This window comes from Hyperolius riggenbachi, chromosome 1 (assembly GCF_040937935.1).
Source record: "Hyperolius riggenbachi isolate aHypRig1 chromosome 1, aHypRig1.pri, whole genome shotgun sequence".
In the NCBI taxonomy this organism is placed as follows: Eukaryota; Metazoa; Chordata; class Amphibia; order Anura; family Hyperoliidae; genus Hyperolius; species Hyperolius riggenbachi.
In genome coordinates this window covers 196,103,655-196,131,199 of record NC_090646.1, presented here as the reverse complement: position 1 = coordinate 196,131,199, position 27,545 = coordinate 196,103,655, and the positions used below count along the sequence as shown (strand labels likewise).

At 42.5% G+C, this 27,545-nt stretch overlaps 1 protein-coding gene across 1 annotated transcript in view; it reads left to right on the top strand.

Moving 5' to 3' along the window:
• Positions 1-27,545, top strand: part of RNF150 (ring finger protein 150) — a 257,044-nt gene that overhangs the window by 179,081 nt on the left and 50,418 nt on the right. The window contains exon 5 of the mRNA XM_068279557.1: positions 24,602-24,698. Within this exon, the coding sequence (XP_068135658.1) occupies positions 24,602-24,698 (97 nt within the window). The remainder of the gene's footprint in view (positions 1-24,601; positions 24,699-27,545) is intronic.

The following is a 27,545-nucleotide window of genomic DNA, read 5'->3' as shown; positions in this document are numbered from 1 at the left end:
ACACAGTCACTCAATGACCACATTTGTGAGCTTTCAGGTTCCTGGCATCAAAAATGCGTGAATGGAAGCAGTTTATCCACCAAGAAAATCTGATTGGCTGTATGTTGCCCCACCCCTTTAGTGAATTTGGACCCCAGTCACCCAATGACGACTGTAGCAAGTTTGAAGCCTCTGCCATTAACAGTGTAAGAATGGCAGCAGTTTAAATATTCCCCTTGAAAATTAATAAGTGAATTTTGATTGGCTGTTGTAGGCTCCACCCATTTTCTTGAATCTTAATCGCATTCACCCAGTGACCAACTGTGGCAAGTTTGAGAACTCTGCGATTAACATTCTAAGAATGGCTGCAGTTTACATTTTCCCATTTAAAATGAACGGCTGAAATTTGATTGGCTGTTTTATGCTCCGCCCACTTTTCCTGGATTTGTAACCTCGGTCACCAAGTGATCACCTGTGCCAAGTGTGGGGACTGTGGCTTGATTACTGTGAGAATGGCAGCCTTTTAAATTTTTTCCATTGACTTGAATGGGTGAAATCTGATTTGCTGTTTGTAGCTCCGCCCAGGTGTGCAGGGGGGGCGCGAGACCCCCAGAACCTATCATCCCAGGTAGTAAGGGATCTGTGTACCAAGTTTCGTTCAAATCGGTCAAGCCGTTTTCGAGTGATCGCGGCACATACATACACACACACACACATCCGATTTTATATATATAGATAGTTGCTTGCTGTCTACCCCACTCCTCTAGCTCCTTCACATTGTCTGTGCTCTAATGCTCCTCCTACTCCCTTTGCCATGAACCTGACTGAGAGCACATATTATAGCACCATGAATTGAATGGGTGGTGTCCATACTGAAAATATCAGTAATGTAACATTACCAGTACTTTACTATACTTTACTGTAGACTTACTTGGCATCCTATTCTCAATTCAACCCTCCCTTCTTCTATTGCCTAACACTGCTCACCCCTCCAGGGCCCAAATGACCGCAATTAGTAGCTGAGCGATTGCTATATGTACTAGCCAAATAGTTGATTGGCTAGTGTAAGTGAATCCTTCATAGTAGCTGATATGCTGCTAGTATCCACATCAGGTGCTCAACATACTGCCTGGTTGCCCAAATACCAAAAATTTACATTGGCGTCTACTAGACATCTGCCAAGGCAATTTTCATTGTTTACAAGGAAATTAATATCTAAGCCTCTGTCTATGTCTCTCACATCAGGTGTGCTATAATTTATGTAATCAAATCTGTTAGAAATGTCAACCCCTGTATGGCCATTTTTAGTCCCCTCTATGAGAACAATAAGGACAGGCTTCTGATGTGAGGCAAACTATTTAGAAGCTCATGGAAGCTATGACTATATTTATGTTTGCCTATATTTATGTTATGTTAAGAATGCTGGTCACATGCAGCAGTTTGCCTGTGATACACAGGGAATGGAGAAAACCTCTAATATAATATTCTGTTCTTAGAATTGTGGTAGTGTCAAGGTGAGGGCGATCATTCATTCAGAAGACATATGTAATCAGTCATGTCATTCTAACAGCTAGAAGTTCTGTTTACTCCATTTTACTTACTTACTGAATCCTTAGCTGAAACTATTACAGGCAGATTAAACTGAGATTACCAAGTAATATGGAGGGAAAACAACATAGTTCGTCATATTTATTGGGAGAGTAAGAACGACTGAGGATGTAGACTCTGCTAAATGGTCTCATACTGACAGATTGATACATTTTTAAATATAATAAATAAAAGCTAGGTTTTACTTTGCTGGCATAAGTCTTGTGCAGTAGCAACATTTATTTATGTTTGGTTCCAGTTCCCCTCACAGCAGGACTTATTGTATGTTATTAATATTCAGTAAGTATATATATCAAAGTATTATTTGTTCTCTCTTTCCGGTGTGATACTGTTGAGGGTGGCAGTTACATAGTAGTCCATCAGTCAGAATAGATCAGCGTGACATTTCTGCCCTACACGCTTGCTAGCTGCACACACCTTTTTGCATTAAAATCCCATCGATACTTGCCAAGACCTGACATAAAAACTGTATTCGCGTGCGAGAGCAATGCACGTGAATCGCCGCTAATGCTTTTAATAGGGAAACCGCATGCGGGTTGAGCATGCGGTTTTTGCCGCGAAGTCGCATGCGATTTCGCATAGGTATAATGTTAATTTACACAGGCAGTGACATGGTTAAATTCGCACATACCCTTACCTATGCGGAATCGCATGCGAAATCGCGGCAAAACCGCATGCGCTTTCATCCGCGGTGGAATGCAGGCGATTCCGCACCACAACAGTGGAAACGAGCCCTAAGGAGATAACATGGTCTTTGTATTCATAGTAAGGTACCACACAGAAAATTGCTGATATTTGATAATGTGCTTTATCAATTTGGTGCTGCAGTATTTTACAGATTGCATGTACCAGAAAGCAAGACTCCAAGGGCCTGATTCACAAAGCGGTGCTAACAGTTAGCACGCTGGTGAAAAGCCCTTTATCACGCCTAAACTCAGTTTAGGCATGATAAGTTTAGGTGTGATAAGTTTAGGTGTGATAAGTTTAAGCACCAACTGGGTTAGCACCGCAGTGCACAGCTGATCAAAAGTGTTGCGCTAGCAACGTCTGGTGCACTTCGCATAGAGTTTAATGGGCGCTGCTTTGCGTGCGGGACTTTGCGCGCGATCTAAACTTATCTAAACTTATCTAAACTTATCACACCTAAACTTATCATGCCTAAACTTATCATGCCTAAACTGAGTTTAGGCATGATAAAATGGTTATCATGCCTAAAGTCTTTAACTGGGTTATCATCGCTTTGTGAATCAAGCCCCAAATGTGTAAGGGGGGAGCTGTCACAGCGGAGACTGTAGTGGCCTGCTTAAAGAGCTGCTCCACCATTTACTAGATGTAAATTCCTTTGAAACCCCACCAGTTATACATGAATAAACCTCTTCTTATACAGTGGCTTGCAAAAGTATTCGGCCCCCTTGAAGTTTTCCACATTTTGTCATATTACTGCCACAAACATGAATCAATTTTATTGGAATTCCACATGAAAGACCAATACAAAGTGGTGTACATGTGAGAAGTGGAACGAATCTAATGTCAGTACAAATACAGCTGCTCTGTGACGGCCTCAGAGGTTGTCTGAGGGCTGGTGCACACCGAGCGGCTTTTTGGGCGTTTTCAGATCCGCTTGCGGCTGCGGATCTGCTTGGTCAATGTATCTCAATGGGGTGGTGCACACCAGAGCGGGGGGCGTTTTGCAGAAACGAAAAATGCCTGGGTGAGGCATTTTTTGGATTGCGGGTGCGTTTCTGCCTCAATGTTAAGTATAGGAAAAACGCAAACCGCTCTGAAAAACGGCACTTCAGAGCGGTTTTGCAGGCGTTTTTGTTACAGAAGCTGTTCAGTAACAGCTTTACTGTAACAATATATGAAATCTACTATACTGAAAACCGCAGCAGCAATCCGCAAAACGCTAGCAAAACGCCTCATAAAAATAAAAAAAAGCGTTTAAAAATCTGCTAGCATTTTGCGGATCTGCTAGCGGGTTTTGGTGTGCACCAGCCCTAAGAGAATATTGGGAGCAACAACACCATAAAGTCCAAAGAACACAACAAGACAGGTCAGGGATAAAGTTATTGAGAAATTTAAAGGGACTCCGAGCTCACAATAAAAAAGAAAGTTGAACTCACCTGGGGCTTTCTCCAGCCCAGTGCTGGTCGGGAGGTCCCACGATGGCGTCCTGGCTCCTCTCCAACACCCCGATCCGGAATGGCTGTCAGGCCGCAGCCCGGGCGACACTCTCCCGAGTGTCGGGCTGCTCCTTCCGCGTATGACGCGGATGACGTCACACGCCGGCCGCCTCGCGTCATCACGGCGGCCGGCGTGAAAGTACTGCGCATGCGCGCTTTAATCGCGCATGCGCAGTACTTTCACGCCGGCCGCCGTGATGACGCGAGGCGGCCGGCGTGTGACGTCATACGCGTCATACGCGGAAGGAGCAGCCCGACACTCGGGAGAGTGTCGCCCGGGCTGCGGCCTGTCAGCCATTCCGGATCGGGGTGTTGGAGAGGAGCCAGGACGCCGTCGTGGGACCTCCCGACCAGCACTGGGCTGGAGAAAGCCCCAGGTGAGTTCAACTTTCTTTTTTATTGTGAGCTCGGAGTCCCTTTAAGGCAGGCTTAGGCTACAAAAATATTTCCAAAGCCTTGAACATCCCACGGAGCACTGTTCAAGCGATCATTCAGAAATGGAAGGAGTATGACACAACTGTAAACCTATCAAGACAAGGCCATTCACCTAAACTCACAGGCTGAACAAGAAGAACGCCGATCAGAAATGCAGTCAAGAGGCCCATGGTGACTCTGGACGAGCTGCAGAGATCTACAGCTCAGGTGGGGGAATCTGTCCATAGGACAACTATTAGTCATGCACTGTACAAAGTTGGCCTTTATGGAAGAGTGGCAAGAAGAAAGCCATTGTTAACAGAAAAGCATAAGAAGTCCCTTTTGCAGTTTGCTACAAGCCATGTGGGGGACACAGCAAACATGTGGAAGAAGGTGCTCTGGTCAGATGAGCCCAAAATGTAACTTTTTGGCCAAAATGCAAAACGCTATGTGTGGCAGAAAACGAACACTGCACATCACTCAGAACGCACCATCTCCACTGTCAAATATGGTGGTGGCAGCATCATGCTCTGGGGGTGCTTCTCTTCAGCAGGGACAGGGAAGCTGGTCAGAGTTGATGGGAAGATGGATGGAGCCAAATACAGGGCAATCTTGGAAGAAAACCTCTTGGAGTCTGCAAAAGACTTGAGACTGGGGTGGAGGTTCACCTTCCAGCCGGACGATGACCCTAAACATAAAGCCAGGGCAACAACGGAATGGATTAAACCAAAACATATTCATGTGTTAGAATGGCCCAGTCAAAGTCCAGATCTAAATCCAATCGAGAATCTGTGGCAAGATCTGAAAACTGCTGTTCACAAACGCTGTCCATCTAATCTGACTGAGCTGAAGCTGTTTTGCAAAGAAGAATGGGCAAGGATTTCAGTCTCTAGATGTGCAAAGCTGGTAGAGACATACCCTAAAAGACTGACAGCTGTAATTGCAGCAAAAGGTGGTTCTACAAAGTGTTGACTCAGGGGGCTGAATAATTACGCACACCCCACTTTGCAGTTATTGATTTGTAAACAATGGTTGGAATCATGTATGATTGTTGTTCCACTTCTCATGTGTACACCACTTTGTATTGGTCTTTCACATGGAATTCCAATAAAATTGATTCATGTTTGTGACAGTAATGTGACAAAATGTGGAAAACTTCAAGGGGGGCGAATACTTTTGCAAGCCACTGTATTTCCTATTCTAGTAGTTCACTTGAAGTGTGTCACAGTGAAAGAAGAGGTTTAAAGAAAAGTGCAAATGGAATGTCACAGAGAATGTTGCCATTTCCTAGAAACCTACTACTGAGAAGTTTGCCTCTTCCCGTAGGACCTTATTTTATGCCTCATTTGTTTGCAGAATCTTCCACCACCTCTTCATTCATGTGGGTAGAAGATCTGGACTGTCATTACTGTCCACAAAGTGGAGGAGGTACAGCAGGTCACAGAGGGCCCATAATATGTGTAAAAGCACCCAGACCTGTACATTAATTGAAATACAGTATTTAATATTAGTAATTCTCATGCAAACTACTACCGTGTGTGAGACCTAAACTCACTTTAGATAGGACAGTACACAGCTCAGGTCCTACATGCAGAATTGCCTTACAAATGCATATACTCTACTAACTAAGGTTAATAGATAGGAACAGGAGAATGATACAACTGTGTGAGTTTATGTATACCGGTTTCTTTAGACATTCTGGGTAAGCACATCTCCTGAATTTATGCAAGTTGTGTACATCTTAAAATGAGTCTGAAGCGATTTAAAAAAAACAACAACAAGAAAACAGATACGGTCACCTAAGGAGACGGAAGGCTCTGGGTCATATAGAACCTTTAAACACTAAGCTGAATTCTTCAGAAAAAAACACAATTCATGGTTATCGTAGGAGATCGCTATTAGGAAAACAACTTTTAATTCATTTCTAAAATGAGGTGCTGCCTGTACTACCTATAGACAGGGCCGGTTCTAGACATTTTGCTTCCTGAGGCAAACTTGTAAGTATGCACCCCCTATCCCGATTTGGAATGATCACACATCACTTAATCATTTATTGTTCTCACATAACATGCTGCAGCTCAACACAATAGCACACTAGCTGGCTGTGAGCCTGACAAACAAACTGCTCACCTCAGCCACTCAATTCCTCCTCAGGAAGATACACACAGTACAAAAATGCTGCCCCTGAAATCTCTTCGCCTTATGCAAATGTTTCACCTTGCTTCATGAGAGAACAGGCCCTGCCTATAGAGCCTTCCCGATCCTCTCCTGGTCCCCTCGTTCCGCATCTCCGTTCAAATCTTCAATATAGACAGATCTGTACCGTGAGTGTGCGAGAGAGGGCGCTCGTGCATGCGCAGTACAGGGCGACCTGTGTTCAGGAAGGCCTCCGAAGCGTGCCGCGGCGGCAAAGAGCAGTCTCCGACCAATACTTCTAATTGGGGAGTCAGCGGTGGAAAGAGGGGACCAGGAGAGGGACTGGAAGGCTCTATGGGACCCAGAGCCTCTCTTTATGTATTTGTGGGTTTTTTTTGTTTTTTTTTTAAACACTTCAGACTTCTCTCTACTAGTAACAGTAACCCATAAACCCAGCTATGATGCTGATACATAGCTGAGCAAGATTTAGGAAACACTGCTCAATCTAAACTTCTGGCTGTAAAGGAAAGAAGTTGATAACTTTCCCCTCTTTCTCCGGATCAGAGAACATGCCAGTAATTTGTGCTGAAATAAATCTGCTTCCAGACAAGTTCCCATTCATTTTTAAAACCTGAGACTTCTTTTGATTTAAAAAAAAGTTTGTTATTACAATTAGAAGTGTCAAAGTCGTATCTTAAAAATAGTCTCTCAAGCAGTTATCACAGGTTGTACCTTTTACTGGCTAGCTAACAGTCTTGCCTAAAGCTGCCATTCGTTTTGTACTTTGTACGGTTGATGGCTAACGCTGTGCCACATACTAATCTCTGGGGCAATGTTGTTATTGGTTATTACAGAGATGTATAGTCAGAACTGACAATAAACCCAGTGACAATGGCAATATAGGAAATGCTTCTGTATTTGGCTGAGGAAGGAGTAATGTAATATATTTATGGAGGTAACAAAATCATTGGTAGGTCACTGACTGGTTCACCTCCATCTTTACCAGATGCAAAATGTAAAATCAATTTCCTATAAGCTGCACTGCTGTTTGCAGCAGTAATGCTAGCATATAAAACAAATCCTGAAAACTGACTGTATTATAAAATGGGTTTCCATAGTTTACAATAGATACTTATGGCTAAAGGTGCCTTAAGCTGGCCACTAATGGTCCAATTTCTAGCGAAAAATCGTTCGAGCGATCAGAAATTCTGATCGGACGAAAAATCGTTCACTACACCATCAACTAACCAATCATTGCTTCCTATCTATCACGACCACCAAGAAAATCCAAATTTTCGTTACACGAAAATTCATTCGGGTGACATTTTTTTCCATCGTACATAATTGATTGTGTCCACCAATGGAGATTATTTACAACCAATCCGATCAGAATTTCTGATCGCTCAAACGATTTTTCGCTAGAAATTGGACCGTTAGTGGCCAGCTTAAGCAGTGTTTTGTGACTTAGAAGTGCAATTACACTGTTACAATTTGCAAAGCCGGCAGTTAATGTTGGGGGAGGGGGTCGCTAAGGTTAGTTGCCAACCCGGGAGCGGGGTTAAGGTTATGCACTTACATGGGAGAATTAAGGCTAGGCACCCACCGGGAAGGGGAAGGTGGGTTAAGGTTAGGTACCACCAGGGGAGGGTTCTGTGTGAGATTAGGGGGAGGTTGGGTCATAGTTCAGTATCGGTGAATACTACCAATATTTGACTTTATGATATTCTGTTAGCGCTGATCATGTGCCCTTTTAAAAGGGGCACCTTTATTAAATGTACACATAGAACAAGTTGCAACAGCTATAGCTATGTCCTGATAGCCCCATATCTTATTATTTCTGCGTGTTTGGCTGTATTTGCACCTGTACGGCCTCAATGTCATACACTTTTTTCTCCTGGTAAACATCTCCCATTTGATGTTTTCCACATTTACTTACATGCCCGTGTATACTGGCACTTTGCCATGAATGGGGATTTTCACACAAGAGTTTTTTAAGGACAAGGCGTTTAAAGCCTTGGAAGACATTTGTGTGAACTAGGCCTAAACAGGCTAGAGCTCCATTGTGGTGTGTTTCCTCAGCAGCAGGATTATCTTGTACTGTTTATTATTCTCTTATTGTTTATGCATTGTTCATTCATCTACGGCTCATTGATCACCGCTGTAAGCCTCAAAGCTCTTTGTCAGGCTCTCCTTTCCTACTTTAAGAACTGTATAACCTCAGCAGAATGACATCACTGTTTATTTAATGAAACCCATCCAAAGTGCTTGTAGTTATGAGATATAACCACCCCACCTCGTGGAAAAATTGGACACCACTGAGTTAAGACATTACAGTGAAGCTACTAGGAATGTTAGCACTAAGTGTCATGCCAGTTCATAGCAGTTCGAGCTGGAAAGCAAGAATTCATTCACTACTTCCCTTCCAAGGAAGCCCCACATCGTGTGTAAATGGAAAACAGACTTCTCTGAAGGGAGCTCTGTGTAACCAGCAACAGATGCTTTTACAGTCTGGGTGTGGAAACACTGTAAATGACTAAGTACTTCTGCACAGCCTGCAACGTGGTCTCTGTGTACAACTCTTCCATTTTCACTCTCCCAAAAAAAAAAGTTTAAGTCCAACTCCAGCTAGAAGTCTAAGTTTTGGATTGGATAAAAAGTTTCAGTATTTTTTTCTGAGCCTTCACCCAGGAAAATATTCCCCAAGTTCTGTCCTGTCAAGAATTGAGGTAAATGTCCAGTAGGAACATAGACAGCAATAAACAGATCCTTAGAGTGTGGAAGAGGTAAAACCTCCATGAAGTTTTTGTGGTCCCTCTTTTTTTGGCCCTACATTCGCCGGGATTATATTATGGTAACTCACTAGAAAAAAACCTAAATTTTTCATTTGAAAGCTGCTAGTGCATTCTAAACCTCAGCAAATGTCAGTATAATTTGCTTTTCTGCCCAGTGCAGCCAAATGAGCGGGAATGCTAGTGCATTCTAAACTTTAGCAAATGTCAGTATAATTTGCTTGTCTGCCTAGTGCAGCCAAATGAGTGGGTGGTAGGGAGCAGTTATAGTCACCTCTTCAGGACAACTTCTTCTCTTCCTCCACCAGCGGCTCTGAACTTCTGACAGATCTTCTGGGTCCCAATCACATTCGATCACATGATATGTCGGGATCCAGGAGACTGTGTCAGCATTACAGCGCCACCCTGTGGTAGAAGAGATAAAAATTACACTTTTATTACCCCTCTTCCACCACTGGGTGATGCTGTAATGCTGGCGTGGTCTCCTGGATCCCGATCACATGTCGTATCATGTGATCGGGAACAGAGAAGACATGTCGGGATTACATCGTCGTCACGGTGGAGGAAGAAGCCGATCCAGCTGTCTGGACAGGTAACTATGAAAGCTCCCTGCTGCCCTCTCTGCATATCCTGCTGAGCCTGCCGGGCTGGGGAAGACACACTTCCCCAGCCAGAGGCAAAATTTGACCCTGCAGCCAAATAAAGTTTTACTTTATTTGGCTGCTAAAGGGTTAATAAAGCCAAACTCTGTCCCCTTCTCCCAACACTCATCAACTTCTTATTGGACCCCTATCCCAGGTTTTACTAGTGCAGACTTCACAGGTCTATCTGCCCTCATTGATACCAGACCCCTCACTTTTTTGTCCACAGCCATGGATTTTTTTCTAAGGTAACCTTCAGCGTACATTTACCTTTATTATTTTGAGCCTTATTGATGAAAGATGACCACTGTAAAAAGTTTTATATTTTGTTGAATAGTTCATAAAGATGCAATAAAACGGCAATCTAGTTTTCATTGTGTATTCTCATGGACATTAAGGACCAGATAAAATGTAACATAAACTTGATATGTAAAGTAAGCCAGCAGACATCTGGATACAATGCCAGTAACAATAAAATATTGAAAAAGCAGGATTACAGCCCAAAGCCACTTCCATTTCCATGACTGTGTTTAGTTTCCGACAGCATTTTTTACAGGCAACTTCACAAGTTCCATGCTTTTTTTGAGCAAAGGCTCTGCCCAATAGAATAAACCCTGCTAGGCCAGAACCATGCATAAATTGGTCACTCTGGAACCCCTCCAAGCCTTAGGTAGTAGCAAGTATAGGTGTTTGGGATACAGTACAGTTTATGAGACATCATTATAACATGCTGTCACCTTCCATAGTCAGTAGTGCAGTCGCACAATGATTTTTCTTATTTGAATGTAATGGCTTTAGCCTGATCAAAAAAGGATTGAAATTGCCAAATAATAAAAATGCAGAGTATGAGAAAAAGGATGCCGTAAGTCAGCAACTGCTGTTCACCCATCTCCTGGGATTGAACCATCTAATCACCCCAGCCCCCCCTCCCCCCCCCCCCCCCCCCAGCACTTTCCTACTCTCTGCACTCAATACGCATTCATTTGGTGGGCTATAGAGGTACTGTAGCTGGAGTGGAGCTGTCTGCCCAGTGACAGTCTCCCTGCAGTTAATAAACATGACCTGTGTATACAGGTGACTGCGTATATTACCCCCTGTTCATATTTTTTGCAAATGGTGTCTTCTGGGTAGGTAGAAAGCAAAGAGGTTAGGGACACATTTTAAAAAGTATTTCAAAAACTAATACTTGAAATTTGATGTTATTTACAGTATGAAGTTCTAGTCTATAGTTCCTAACCACATTCAGTAAGAGTTTGCTGTTACTTATCAGATGTGCCTTAGCAATAGTAAATGGGTCAACACTGAGTCTGCAAGGACAATCCCTATAAATGAACGACAGAGTTTATAGCTCCTAATAAAAAAGACTAATAGTCAGGTTAGAGTGCCCACCTAAGGCGACCCTAATTGTGGAGATCTGCATATCGGAAGGTAACCATTCGCAGTGGAGGTCTTAGCATTGTGGCCTGATGCACCCGACTTGCATAGTTTGATTTGTACACAATCTGTCACCTAATAGTTGCTTGAGGATAACAATTGATAAGTGCTAAATTACAAGGTGCTGGTATATGGTAATTCTGACATGTTTCACCCTAACGGCTTTTTCAAAGAAGTGCTATACATATATACAGTAGTAAACAGTGCACCCCCACCAACAAAAATTCCCCCAGCAAAGGCCCCAGTTAGAGCTGCTGGGGGAATTTTTGTACCTTGCACCTTGTAATTTAGCACTTATCAATTGTTATCCTCAAGCAACTATTAGGTGACAGATTGTGTACAAATCAAACTATGCAAGTCGGGTGCATCAGGCCACAATGACTGAGCAATAGTATCACAACTGTCCCCCTTTGTGTGAGACTAAACCATAGGTGGAATAGCTACACCACTCGGACTAACTGCCTGAGTGGGGGATAAGCAAAGACCTCCACTGCCAATGGTTACCTTCTGATATGCAGATCTCCACAATTAGGGTCGCCTTAGGTGGGCACTCTAACCTGACTATTAGTCTTTTTTATTAATACAATACAATACAATAACATTTCTATAGCGCTTTTCTCCCATAGGACTCAAAGCGCTTAGGCTCTCTCAGATTCATTAATTAGTAGGATGAAGTATTCACACAACAAAAGTTATATTTCTGCAAATGCCAGACTGAACAGGTGGGTTTTCAGTCTGGATTTAAACACGTCCAGGGATGGGGCTGTCCTGATCTGTTGAGGTAAGGAGTTCCAAAACGTAGGGGCAGCATGACAGAAGGCTCTGGGACCAAAAGTTTCTAAGTGGACTCTGGGTATGACTAGATTATTAGAACCTGTGGATCTGAGAATGCGGGGATTACTTCGCAGCTGTAACATATCTTTCATGTATCCAGGGCCCAGATTATTCAGGGATTTAAATGTCAGTAGGCCGATCTTGAATAGGACCCTCCATTCTATAGGTAGCCAGTGAAGGGAATGCAGGACTGGCGTTATGTGGCAGTGACGGGGTTGGTTGGTTAGCAGTCTGGCAGCAGTATTCTGTATCAGCTGTAGGCGGTACAAGGCCTTTTTTGGAAGGCCAGTGTAGAGAGCATTGCAGTAGTCCAGTCGGGATGTGATGAAGGCGTGGACTAAGGTTGGCAGATCTTCTGGGGGTATGAGGTGCTTGATTTTTGCAATGTTCTTCAGGTGAAAATAGGATGATTTCACAACAGCAGAGATTTGAGTTCTGAAGTTTAAATCCCCATCAATTAGAACTCCCAGGCTACGCACATTATCAGAGCTGCGTAGATCCGTGCCTCCTATTCCCAGTGGTGAAGACTGCAAGTTAAGTTGTTTTGTTATCATGCTCTGCCCTCCAATCAGAAGGACTTCAGTTTTGTCTGCATTTAGTTTCAGCCAGTTGTCATTCATCCATTGCTGTAGTTCACGTAAGCAGGCGTTTATAGTTAGAGTTGGGTCTGTCACACCAGGCTTGAAGGAAATATTAGGAGCTATAAACTCTATCGTTCATTTATAGGGATTGTCCTTGCGGACTCAGTGTTGAATTGTTCATTTCCCTTCTTGTAACTCGGAAAGTGTATGGACAATAGTAAATGGGGACTGGAGAGAGGGTGCAGTAATACAAAAGCCTGCTGTACCAGGAACATTCACTATCAAACTCGTATGTACAGCTTCTGTGCATAAACATTTCACATGATGTTTTGTGTATGATGCACAATCACATATGCTAATGTTTGCATTATTTCATGCATTAACCAGTTACTATAATAAATGTCTGCACTAACCCAGTTACATGCAAGCATAGGTTCACATTGGCTAATGTAAACCTACAGTACGTAATGCCCATTATCTATAGTAAAGAAATACGCCTCCACGTTGTGAAAAAAAATGCTGCATCCTTCCTAGCCATAGGAATGAGACAGTAATGTTTGCAATGTAATATGTGCCTCAGAGAGACAGTTGGAAAGAGTTGTGATTGGAGTAAAGGTGAGATTTTAATAATAATGCTAACATTTGTACAGCACTTTTCTCTTGTTGGACTCAAAGCTCCTGAGAGCTGCAGCCACTAAGGGTGTGCTCGGTGGGCCACCCTGCAGTGTTAGGGAAACTGGCTCAAGGACTCCTGATTAAGTAAGCCTGTACCTATTCAGTAAGAACAGCCAAGAGTCAAACCCTGGTCTCCTATGTCAGGGATGGGGCCCTTAAAGAACAAGTGACACCAAAGCTAACCTAGAAATAAAAAAGTATAGTAGATAAATACTAGTTCTACTTACATAACAGATAGCACTGTCCACAATATGATTCCTGTGAATTTTATAAAGGAAAAGCAAAGAATCCTATTTTAAGTTTCCATCTTGGTTACTTTTGACCTCCTGACATCATTTCCTCCCTCACTTTTTTTTCTCCTCTTGCTAATTGTGTATTCGTTACCTGTCCTCCTCCCAGAGTCTTCAGACACTCCCACTGAGGTCTATACTAGGAAGTGCACTTATGTCATTAGAAGGAGGGGGAAATAAAGGGACCGCGTACGGCATTGTAACCCACTACACTGCAGTGCGTTAATGCAAAATGTGCATGGTAACAGTGAAGCATACTTTTGACTGTATGCTTCACTGTATGCGGCACAAATCACGGACAACGAGTGGCGCCACATTCCAGTTCTGTTTTGTTCCTGCTATTACAGGGGACATAACACCCACTGTGAACCTAGCCTAATACTTTTAACCAGAGACCCTGAACAAGCGTGCAGATCCGATGTCTCTGATTGAAGTCTGACTGGATTAGCTGCATGTGTGTTTCAGGTGTGTGATTCGGACAATACTGATCAGAAAGATCAGCAGTGTGCCAGAAAACTGGTATTGTTTAAAAGGAGATAAATATGGCAGCCCCCATGTGTCCCTCACTTTGGGTTCCTTTCAAGGTGAAGATGTAATACCACTGAGTTTTCTCATAGGCGATGGTTATGACATATAAAGCAATGCAAGTTTGTTTTTGTTTTAGTTTGTTTTTAAGGCAGATACTCAACTATAGGAGGGAACGCTTTGGATTTTATGCAGCCTTCCTGGTCTTCTATAGATGGCTTTGTTCAAACGCTGTCTCTTGTTTAATCTTGCCTTCTCTGGGAGCCATTGGAAGGCTTCGGAAGCACCCTTGCCCCCAAGTGTCCCCTTAGATTGTAAGCCTTAGATCGTGTGCTCCTTTCCCATGACAGCCTCGTACTTGTATTATTGGGCCTACCTAACCAGCCCAAAATCACATGATCATGTATCTTGTACCGTTTGCCTTGTATAACTTTGTACTTTGTTGTATAACCTTGTTATGTCTGTAATCCTTGTATCATTGTATATATTTATTGTCCAGCGCTGCGTAATATGTTGGCGCTTTATAAATACAATAAATAATAATAAAGTACAGCTCTGTACACGCAGTCGCACATGTGGAGTACGGAGCTACCCGTCTTCAGAAGCTCTCAGGGACACGTGTGCTTCCGAAGCCTCCGGAGGATCCCCAAAAGTGTAGTCAACCAGTTGACCGAATACCTGAAACGGGGTGACAGCGCTGGAACTAAGCCACCGACAGAGGACCAGGAAGGCTCTGTGAGATCCAGAACCTCCTATAGGTGCCTTAAAAAAAATTACTTGCTTCAGTAATACTTTAATGATAGTTGTCTTTTAACCCACAGTTCCCCAACCCTGTCCTCAAGGCCCACCAACAGTGCATGTTTTGCAGAAAACCACAAACATGCACAGGTGAGGTAATTAGTGTCTCAGCAGAGCTGATCAACTATCGGTGTGGATTTCCACAAAACATGCACTGTTGGTGGGCCTTGAGGACATCCTTCCAGATTTTTTTTTCTGCCCAATAAATGTGTTAATGGCTGAGAGGAGCTTTTTGTACATATTCAGCATAGAATGTTGCCTGCTTACTTTCTCTTATGCTTATTAAAGAGGCACTGAAGCGAAAAAAAAAATATGATATTATGATTTGTATGTGTAGTACAGCTAAGAAATAAAACATTAAGATCAGATACATCAGTCTAATTGTTTCCAGTACAGGAAGATTTAAGAAACTCCAGTTGTTATCTCTATACAAAAAAGCCGTTAAGCTCTATGACTTTCAAAGTCGTGGAGAGGGCTGTTTTCTGACTTTTATTATCTCAACTGTTAGTTAATTTTTTACTTTTCCTCTGCCAGAGGAGAGGTCATTAGTTCACAGACTGCTCTGAAAGAATCATTTTGAATGCTGAGTGTTGTGTAATCTGCACATAGTAGAGAATGATGCAATGTTAGAAAAAACACTAAATACCTGAAAATAAAAATATGAGAATATTTTCTTTGCTGCTAATCTTCTAGTAATTATTCATAGTACACAACCAATTCATCATATCATATTTTTTTTCGCTTCAGTGTCTCTTTAAGAGGCGGGAGTCCTTTAGTACTTAGAGTGTAAATGGTAAGTATTCTGTGTAAGTTTGTTCATAATCTGTGTAAACATGCCCTTATAACTTGCAGTTCTGATGTGACCCCTGGTTGTTGGAGAAGGTCTGGTCTATTTATTAGAAATATAATCTTTGTACCGTAAATGTTTCTCCAGATCTGTAGAGACTTTAGTTTTGGCCACATCAGCAGGTCTGCAGCAGATGGCTGTGCGGTAGGTATTTTGTGTAACTGCGCACCAGGCCCTGCAGCTTGTCATTGTGACTGTGGGGTTGTTTTTGTCAGGGTGCCACATCCTAGTTTTTAATGGCTCCTCTAGTGAGGCTTTGACAGTGTTTGATGCAAAGAAGTGATCGTCAGCACAAAGCTGCTTCAAGGGATTACTTAGAAATTCTTTTCCACAATCATCTGAAGTTTCCTCGGGACACAGTCACTGCTGCGAAATAAATGTTGGAAGGCAGTTACTGCACACTTGCCAGCTTTGTCAATTCCTAGATAACAGGCGTGTTTTGATAGTTCAGTGCTGTACAAAAGTTTTGGGTAGGTGTAAAAAAAAAGAGAATGCTGTAAATAATGCATTTACAAATATAAATTACTGTATATTCCTGCGTATAAGACTACTTTTTAACACTTGAAAATCTTCTCAAAAGTTGGGGGTCGTCTTATACGCCGGGTGTCATTGATGCGGGGTGATACGCCCTATCCTGTTACCGCCTCTCAGATCTCCCTGCTGAGGGAGCGCAATCTATTCTTCCATACCGCTCTGATAAACAGGTAGACAAGGAGAGCTGACCAGTCTACTTAAGGAGAGTTGACCAATGCAACAAGTCAACTGATTATATACTGTTATATACTGGGTAACACATACAGTACAGCACCAGTATCTGTTCATACACAGCACCAGTACATGATTTTTTATTTTTATTTTAATTTGGTGTGTGTTGGAAGAGGGGTAGTCTTATACGGCGAGTATATCCCAAACTATATTTTAACTAGAAAAGTTGGGGGGTCGTCTTATACACCCAGTCGTCTTATACGCCGGAATATACGGTATATTTGTTTGTATTCTTATGAGGTTACAGAATTCAAAGAAAGCTAACAGACGTAGTCACTGTGATTACTCTTTGCTTTCAAAACAGCATCCCTTCCAGCGCTGTGGATTCGGTACAAAAATCATCCAACTCCCCAGTTTATAAAACCACCAACTCAGACTCCAGGTACCTAAAATTACTCTGACTCTCCGACTCCACAGCCCTGATCCCTTCTAGGTATACATGTGCAGAGTCAGGGGTTATGTGGGAATACAGTCTGGTATGCAATCAACCAATTATACCAGACAAGTGCTATTGCTCAAAAAAGGAGCAAAAAAAGAAGCCGTGTCTAAAATTATCATTATTTATTTATAAACATCTAAGATTTTCTGACAACATACATAAATAGAAAATAATGTACTGTATAACAAAATGGCAGCAAAACCCCAGGAACAAATCTTTGGAAAGATTCATGAACAAGAAAAGTATATTGTATTCCAAGTAACATGAATGGTACAATTCCCTAAACAGATAACTTTCCATCATATATGTGAACATGCAATCAACTGAATGAAAACATTGACTAGTGAGGTTCATTGATCCACAAAAAAGAAGCGGGCGCACGAACAACCGTGGAGATAAATACTCACTTGCCAGTGGGCCCTGCACATGTGTACTGGCTTCTTCCTCCTTCCTGTTCTTGCGTCCCATTTCCCTGAAACAGCACCCCTTGGCCATGTTACAAGGAGATAAATGCAAGAACAGGAAGAAGAATGAAGCCAGTACACGTGTGCAGGACCCGCTGACAAGTGAGTATTTGTACCCCTGCCACTGCTACCTATGCTGCGGCCACCTACTACTGGCTGCACCTATCCTTGGCTACCTAGGTAGCAGCCAGCTACTGCTGGCTGCACCTATCCCTGGCTACCTATGCTGCAGCCACCTACTACTGACTACACCTATCCCTGGCTACCTATGCTGCGGCCACCTACTACTGACTACACCTATCCCTGGCTACCTATGCTGTGGCCACCTACTACTGACTACACCTATCCCTGGCTACCTATGCTGCGGCCACCTACTACTGACTACACCTATCCCTGGCTACCTATGCTGCGGCCACCTACTACTGACTACACCTATCCCTGGCTACCTATGCTGTGGCCACCTACTACTGACTACACCTATCCCTGGCTACCTATGCTGCGGCCACCTACTACTGACTACACCTATCCCTGGCTACCTATGCTGCGGCCACCTACTACTGACTACACCTATCCCTGGCTACCTATGCTACGGCCACCTACTACTGACTATACTTATCCCTGGCTACTTATTCTGCGGCCACCTACTACTGGCTACACCTATCCCTGGCTACCTATGCTGCGGCCACCTACTACTAGCTATACCTATCTCTAACCCCACCAGGACTTTTGCAGGAGCAGGGTGAGCCTTTTTACAGTTTTACCCGGCGCCCCAAATCTCGCGGCAGTTTAATCATATGTATACACTCGGGTGGAGGGTGGGCACATTATTTAATGTAAGAAGGGGAGCAATAATAATTGTAGTATACCGTAATACCGTGGTATTTGTTTAGATGGTTATCATACCGTGGAATTTCATACCGTTGCAACCCTAACCTGGATAACGCTGCGGAGCAGAGCTGAATAATTAATGCTTAGGATTGCAAGCCTCTGTAAGGCCTGGGACCCACTGCAGTTGTTTTGTGTCTTTAAAAAGGTTTATTTTTTATTAGCAGACAATTTTAAAGTGGTTATCTTTAATGAAAATAGGTCAAAAAATTTAAAATAATAAACTCATCTGTGAATAAAGAAATGTTTCATCTGACCCTGCAAAATGGGTCTTGCAGCCAAAATTAGTAGATGATCAATGCTAGAGTGTGCCTATGCCCTAAGTGTGGAAATCTATGTCTCAGCAATAGTTAAGAAATCAAGCTTGTGCAGTGATTTTTCAGTGTAATGAGTAATAAAAAGCAGTTAAAATAATTAAGAAAGCATTTGTACCAAAACTTAGTCATAAATGGGTTGGATTTATACAATCCAGTATGAAAAGCAGTCAATCACTTCCTGATCCCACTAGATTGCAGATACACTTCAGCAGAAAACTTACAATACAGCAATATGCAATCAACAATCCTCCACTGCCAAGGCTGCTCTGCTCATATGGATGGAGATCTTCAAACAAATTCCAACAACTTTTGAACTAAATTGATTGATCGTGCACGTTCATAGCAATGGATTTTTCGGAGATTCATTCAAATTGATTGAATTGGCAAGAAAAATCAAAGTGTGTATATGACTAGAATTACTATAATCATTCAGCAGAAATGTACGGCATTCTTTGTACTGCTTCTGGTCCTATAGATATGTAAGATGTCCATGTGATTCCTGTTTCTAGTAAAAACGGCCCTAGCTGCCATGTTTGAAATGTCATTTGCATTGAATTACACTCCTCTCACACACAGAATCCTATTGTGCACTTCGAAGAAGACAAGCAGGCAAACTTAGTTCCAAAGGCAGATGATTACTTCCATGCCCAAATCAAACACCATAAATCATGCATAAAACTTTGCCCTCATATTACTTGCTTATTTGTTAGTTCCAGCTGTTCGTTCCAGCCTTTCATCACGTATGCGGAACCCATTTTCTTTTTTAACCACTTCAGCCTACAGCGTCGAAAATCGTATGCATCCGAGCAACGTTCACCTCCCATTCATTCGCCAAAATCCATTTTAACAGGAAGATTAAGAAAGAAATGGAAAAAAATCATTATTTCTCAGTTTTTGGCCATTATAGTTTAAAATTAATACATGCTACCGTAATTAAAACTTATGTATTTTATTTGCCCATTGGTCCCAGTTATTACACCGTTTAACCACTTAAGCCTAACTGGACGAAAATTCTCGTCCAGTTAGGCTGCGCGCACTCCAGCGGGTCGCTCGTGCTCCCGCGGCCCCTAACCCCCCCCCCCCCCCTCCCGTGCGTGCTCCCACCTCCGTCCGCTAGCCCAGCGATCAATGAAAGGGATTATAGATCCCTTTCATTGATCGGACCCCCCGGAGAAAAGCCTACAGCGTCTCTTCAGACACTGCGGCTTTTCTGAGTTAAAAATGTTCCTGGTCTTCTTTCTTCTTCCTGGGAGCGAGATCGATCGCTCCCAGGACTTTTTGACTGTGTCCATCTTGTGGCCAAATAGCAAACTACACCAAAAACCACTTTGTATTTAATAAATAAATTTTAAACATTTAAAATCCCCTGTTTACCTCCCACATCAAAAAATACCCACATAAAAGTTTAATAAAAAATAGAATAAAAAATTACAATGATAAAAAAAAAAAGCCATAAATTGTTACCTAAAGGTCTGAACTTTTTAAATATTCATGTCAAAGGAGTATATCAATATAATTTAATAAATTATGGGCTTTTAAATAGTGATGGACGCAAATTAAAAAAATGCACCTTTATTTCCAAATTAAATATCGGCGCCATACATTGTGATAGGGACATAATTTAAATGGTGTAATAAGCGGGAGAAATGGGTAAATAAAGTACATGGGTTTTAATTATGGTAGTGTAACGATCGGTGTAACACAGAGAGGGTCTGATTACCGGTGATCTGCAGTATCACCGAGAATACAGATATATACCCGATTATTGATGATCTGCAGTATCACCGATAATCAGATATATCTTCTAACCTCTGGACACCTGAGAGATGAGTGTTTGATGCAACAGTAATACTTTGAGGAAAGCACCTGTGAGATAGGTGCTAGACAGTAAGAGATACTGCTCTGGATCAGATTCCTTCCACAGGTCTGATGCTCCCCAAGGGGCGGAGCCAGGCTGAGAGAGTGGAAAGGACAGAACGTGAGTGACACCAAGGGGCAGTGTCACTAACAGATCTGTGAACTATCTCTTAACAGAAGAGATAGTTCTCGAGGTCGGACAGGCCAGGTTGTAAACACACGGACAGATACAGTACAGAGACAGGAGACAGATGCAGAATCCTGGGACTAGCAGAGTTTGGCAACAAGGTATCAGAAAGACAAGGTACAGAATCAGAGATCAGAAGAATGGTCAGGAAAGCAGAAGGTCATAACAGATAATCAACAATGCCTAGACTTGAGTGTGAGCTCCAAGATTCTCACACTCCAGGGACTGGACTAGAATAATAACAATAATACAGATGGTACAGAGTTTCTAGACTAAGGTGTGAGTTCCTTGGCCATCAACACCTTGGAAACTGGTCTAGATAAGAGTACAGATAATAACAGAATTCCTAGACTAAGGTGTGAGCTCCGTGATCATCAACACCTACGAAACTGTCTAATAACACAGATACTGCCAGGGTCTGAGTGCTACCACGTAGTGATCGCAACGCCAGACACCAGATGAATGACCAGCACCCAGTATATATACACTAGCGCTCTCCAGCGCCTCCCCTAAGTGCTGGACCAATGAAGGTTGCTGAATTTGTCAGCTGACCGGCTTGGTCAGCTGAACCCCTTCTGACTGCCATAAAGGCCCTGCCTCTCTGCGCGCGCGCGTCCTCCTAAACCAGTGTGGACTATCAGTCCCAGCCACACCAGTCATGTGTTGTAATGTTTCTGCTGTGTTGGATGCGGGCACCGATGTCCGTGCGTGCGGCGTTTTCTCCGCATTCCGCATTACTGAGAGGAGCAGGCCTATGCGTGCAACTTGCCGCATTGGACGCAGAATCCGCCGCCCTGTTGTTTGAGCATGTGGCGGTTCCTCCGCGCTCCGACTGTGCGCCAGCTGCCATTTTGAACGCGGAGTCAGCCGCCTCACTCTGAGCATTAGCGGCGGCTTTTCCGCGTTTCCTCACAGGGAGCATGTATTAATTTCATACTATAATGGCCAAAAGCTGAGAAATAATGATTTTTTTCCATTTCTTTCTTAATATTCCTGTTAAAATGGATTTAGAATGAATTAATTCTCAGCAAAATGTATCACCCACAGAAAGTCTAATTGGTGGCGGAAAAAACAAGATATAGATCAATTCATTGTGATGAGTAGTGAGAAAGTTATTGGCAAATGAATGGGAGGTGAAAGTTGCTGAGATGCAAAAAAAAATCTCAACCGTGTGGGCTTAAGTGGTTAAATGATGTCCCTATCACAGTTTATGGCGCCAATATTTTATTCAGGAATAAAGGTGCATTTTTTCAATTTGCGTCCATCACTATTTGCAAGCTTATAATTTAAAAAAAATATAAGATACTCTCTTGACACGCATATTTAAAAAGTTCAGACCCTTAGGTAACTATTTATGTTGTTTTTATTATTATTATTGTAATTTTTTTTTTCTTTTATTAAAAAATGTATTTGGGTAATTTTTGGTGTGGGAGGGAAACAGATAATTTTAAATGTAAAATAATGTAATTCTTTATTAAAAAATGTATGTGGGTGCAGTTTACTATCCGGCCACAAGATGGCCACAGTTAAAGTCCTGGAAGCATACGATCACGCTTCCAGGAACAATCAAGAGCACGGGAAACTTTTTTTTTTTTTTGCAGAAAAAGTGCGTTCTCTGATAAGAGACCATCGGTTTTTCTGCTGGGAACTTAGATCGGTGAATGGGAATTATATTCCGATTCACTGATCGGGGAACTGACGGCAGGCAGCGGGAGAGCGCGATCGCGCGCCTCATGCAGCAGCACAGTCTGTCTGGACGGATATATCCGTCCAGATAGACTTAAGTGGTTAATGCGCTTGTTTTTATGTTTATTTACACTTAGCCTAGGTTTTTGCTCGTTGTGCTTCTGGTTAGTGAGACGTCTGCATTATTCATTTGAATGAATTCGAAATACCACAGAGCATTAGTGTATGAGCTGTTATGTAAGATATAAGTAAGTCCTAAGACTTTGGCATGCTTTACTAAAGTGTAAATTTCACACCAGACCAGTGAGACTTCATGTACTTCAAAGAAGCAAAAGCATCAGCTGTAAATAAGAAAATCATTTTTTCATTTATATTATCTGTAAAACTGTGACATCCTGAAGCACATTATAAAGTATATTGAAGAAGTCATGTAAGTCCCTAGCAAAGATTTACCTACAGCATTGGAGCCAGCTCTTGGGGCCATGAGGTCTAATGCTGAGTACACACTATGATATTTTCTGGCCGATTTACTGTCGGATCAATTATTTCCAACATGTCCAATTTGCTTTCTGATCGATTTCCGAGCATTTTCCGATTGATTTCCGTTAACTTTAATAGGAAATCGATCGGAAAATGCTCGGAAATCAATCGGAAAGCAAGTCGGACATGTTGGAAATAATCGATCTGACAGTAAATTGGCCGGAAAATCTCATAGTGTGTACCCAGCATAACAATCTGCTCAATCCAGATCACAGCAACAGTTCACCACATATTGGTGTTGATTCACACGTTATGAAATAACTCTCATCTGTTTATCTTAGTAAACTGTCTTTTCTGTCTGAACTCATAAGTTATCTTTCCTTATCTGTTTTATCTCATAAATTAAATCTTCATTTAGCTGAAATGAAAAATAAGTTACAGTACATTAAATAATTCATGAGGTAAAACTTTGCTAATCAACCCCGGTATTTTTTCAATTTTGTTGTGTCATGTCTGTGGTTATTGTACAGCTGAAGCCAACATTACGTTTGGGGTGATGATATGCCTGGTTTGAAAACCTTGTCCAATCACTGTTGTGGCACTCTGTCTAATATTTCTCACTGCTAAAAAGTGGGATATGTTTGTCTCCAGTCTCTCCTCTTCCGCTATGATATAAATATAAGTGCCTGGCAGAGTTTGTATATTTGTGAGATACACTGAGGATGGTGGGATCACACCTACTCATTATGTACCCTCCTATTCCTATCCCTGCAGACAATTATACTGATTTAAATCCAAGTATAGAATTTAGGGTAAAGTTAACATTTTATATGCTGCAAGTTTCCCAGAGGGGAAAGTTTAAATTTTGCTATTCTAGTTAATTATGTATGTAGTGGGGAATGTAAGGGGTTAAAATTAGAGGACTATAGATCTTTAAATCACTTAGTCTAGTCAGTGTTTGGTTCATTGGAATTGGAAATTTTCAAATATTTTAGTTTTAGTGTTGGATTATATGTTAAAATCCAGTAAGAGGGATTTTGCTTCATGTATTTTTGAAAGGACTAGTTGACCTAAACCCGTTTAAAAACGGGCTCTAGGTCTGCCACCGCCGTATGTCAGGGCACGTCTGCCTCACACGCTTACACGCCTGACTGGCCCCATTCTCCCCCTGTCCCAACGGCTGTCCGTGCGGCAAAACGCACGGACAGAGGGACAGGGGAAGCAGAGACTCAGGGGAATTATTACATAGGATTCCTGGCTTAGAGAAATCATTTAGTGTTTTCCATACTTGGGCTAGAGAATTATAGGGTTCAGAAAGTGTCAACAGAGCATCATCTTCAAATAGGTTTATCAAGCTCAACCCTTAGTTGTATTCCTTTAATACATGGCTTGTTGCGAAATAGTGGTGGCAAGTGTCTTTATTATCATTACAAAAATCAGGGGTGAGATGGGGCAACTCTGCCTGATACCATTTGCTGTGTTGAACTATCTGGATAAGAAAACTAAGACATTCGCCTTGGCCAAAGGATTCTGATAAAGTGCCATAATAGTGAAAGTTAAGAAAGATCTTATTTAGAAAGCCCCAGTGGACCCTGTTGAAGGCCTTCTCCGCATCCAAAGCCAGGAACAGAGAAGGCCCTCAGCAAGAGCCAAGGTGGTGCATGTTTACTAGTACCGTCTGGGGCCTGGCACCCCTTCATAAACCCCAACTGATCCAAACCAGAACATTTCTTATGCTGTCACTGAGTAAATGACAAGTGTCTTTATATGTTTTTTTTCCATTACAGACATCTCTTCCACAAATCCTGTGTAGATCCCTGGCTACTAGATCACCGCACCTGTCCGATGTGTAAAATGAACATTCTCAAAGCACTGGGTATACCGGTAAGAACATCTAACATCTTTGTGTGCATTACACATATGTGTGTGCCCTAAGTGCTCAAGTTCTAGCAATTCCACACATGTATGTCAAGCTGATAACATATATCACTGCCACCATACAAGCAGCAGAAACTGCTGTAAGATGAGGAGATGTTTTGGATAGAGTGGGGACTGGTTACAGTTTTTCCAGCTTGTTCTTGCAGTCTGTGCCCCAGTCAGGGACTATTCATCTCACTTCTTTTTTTTTACTTCAACTTCTAAGACAATAATGATGCGCTAACATGAACTCAGGATGTTGCTAGAAATGGATATGAGGGACAACAATAAAACTGAGCAAATTAGTATGAAAATTACATTTCCAATAAAGGCTGAGTGAGACTCTGCCCCTTCCACCTCCTAAGCCTCCTTATTGGTCCCTAAAGAGAATCTGTACTCTAAATTTTTTACAGCAAAAAGCATACCATTCTATTCCTTATGTTCTCCTGGGCCCCTCTGTGCTGTTTCTGCCACTCTCTGCTGCAATCCTGGCTTGTAATTAAAACAGTTTTAGGCAGTGTTTACAAACAAACTAACCAGCTTGTGATAGGCTCACATAAGCAGAGTGTGTGAGTCATACAGAGCCTGCAGGGGGCCTGCAGAGGGTGTGTATAGCTTCTACCAATCACAAGCAGCCCTGCACATTCCACACATTCAAGCCTTAGCCCGACAGAGCCGACAGAAGGAAACAGATTAGATCATATAACAGAGATAACACAGCCACTGTGCAATTAGGAAAAGCTGCAGTAAGCCAGAGCACATTAGAACAGGCAAAGGAACTTATAGGATAGAAGAACTAAGGCTGAAAATTTTGTTACAGAGTCTCTTTAAGGGTTTAGGATCACTACTTGCTCTACTTCCTGTGTAGCTTTAATTGATGAAGTCTGTGGCTTTGATTTGCTATGTGCTAATTTGCCTGTTGTGGCTGTGATCACCAGGCGGGATACAATCACGTCCTGCCCAGATGTGATGCCACCACATTGTGCTAGAACTGGGGGCCCCTATGGCTTCCTGCACATCAGGAGTTGTAACAGGCTCTGGTGAACTGAATAAGGATTTTTTTCCCTACTCACCCTCTGCCTGGCTGACCGATTACCTGCCCTATTTATTGTATAAATGTGCTGAAGCACAGCAGTGCAGTTTCTGATGAACAGAATTTTTTTTTATCAAAGCACTGTCGGTGCTCAGTGTGTGGGAGTAAAATAAAAAAAAGTCTATAGAGTCCCCTCCCAATCACCATTTCCCCAACTTCATAAAGCTCCTCACCCACAGTGCAGATGTGTGGCCAGGAGGGTGGAGCCTGTGACCATAGGGATCTATTCTCCAACCAATAGCAAACCACATGGCGTTCTACATTCGTGTTGATGACAACCTCTATATTCCTCTTACTTCAGGTTCCTTTTGCAATACAGTGTAAAAGTATATAAGCCTAAGATCAGACATAAAAGTGTATGTGGTTCATGAGAGCAGTATTCTGATTCTCTATGAGTGAGCAGACCAGTGACTGCATAATACCAGACCTCTGAGGTGCTGGAACCAAAGCTCTGCAGGCTTTCATGGCAGCAGACAGAATGGTCTCAGTATGCTGAGGACTAGCCTTAAAGTGATTGTATTTGTACACAATTCACGCTAATATGCTTACTCTTAAATCCATAGAATTATCAGCTTTAGTATGAAAAATGTAAGGCATGTAAGCATGTAAAATCTTGTATTTTCATGTTACAGTGACCCAGTGATTGAATAAATGCACAGAAAGATTATCCGTCAGTGTATGAATGCCATTCTATCCAGCGGTATATAAGAATGTGTGTTACTTCTCATCTCTCTGTACTGGACCTCCAGAGCCTCGCTGCTTTGCTCACCTTATAACAGACAACTACAGGCTGCCATTCTGATTGCTTTGCAGATGTAACATTAACTACAATTTATCAACTCTAGTATCCCATTACTCCACAGAAGTCATTGGACTATATGCAATTCCTTTTTTCTCCTGAGTTTTCTCCTAGGTGATATTTGTACACCTTGCCATAAAATGATTTTTAACCCCCCTGGAGGTACAATAAATCCGCCAGGGGGGCAGCGCAGCACTTTTTAAAAAAATATTTTTTTAAAGCATGTAGCTAGCCTAGCGCTCGCTACATGCTTCCCACTCTCCCTTCGCTATCCCTCCCACCCCTCCGATCGCCGCCGGCGCTTTTACCCTGCAGGGAATGCCATTCTGAACGGGATTCCCTGTATGGGCTTCCCCGTCACCATGGCGACGATCGCGATGACGTCATCGACGTCGTGACGTCAGCCGGTGTTCCGATCCACCCCTCAGCGCTGCCTGCCACTGATTAGCCAGGCAGCGAACGGGGTCTGGGGGGGGGGGGGGCACGGCGAATCGGCGGGCAGCGGCGGCGATCGTTATGCACACGCAGCTAGCATAGTGCTAGCTGCGTGTAGCAAAGAAAAAATTATGTAAATTGGCCCAGCAGGGCCTGAGCGGCACCCTGCGGCGGCTTACCCCGTGTCACACACGGGGTTACCGCCAAGGAGGTTAAACCACCAGCAAGCAAAAAAATACTCTAAATAATTTTGGTAGTACTTTTTCACCAACTTGTAGGTACTGTTTCAATTGTAAAATTCTGAAAAGTTATTTTAAAGAGAAGGTGGAAATTATCTCCTAGTGGATAACTCAGGTGAAACATTAACAGTTAATTGCATATGGGCCACAGGCCCATATGCAATTAACTTTTTCACCTGGGTTTACTCCTAGCTGAAATGTTCAAACTTGTTAATAAAATGTCTTTGAAACCACCAGAAAGCAAAAAA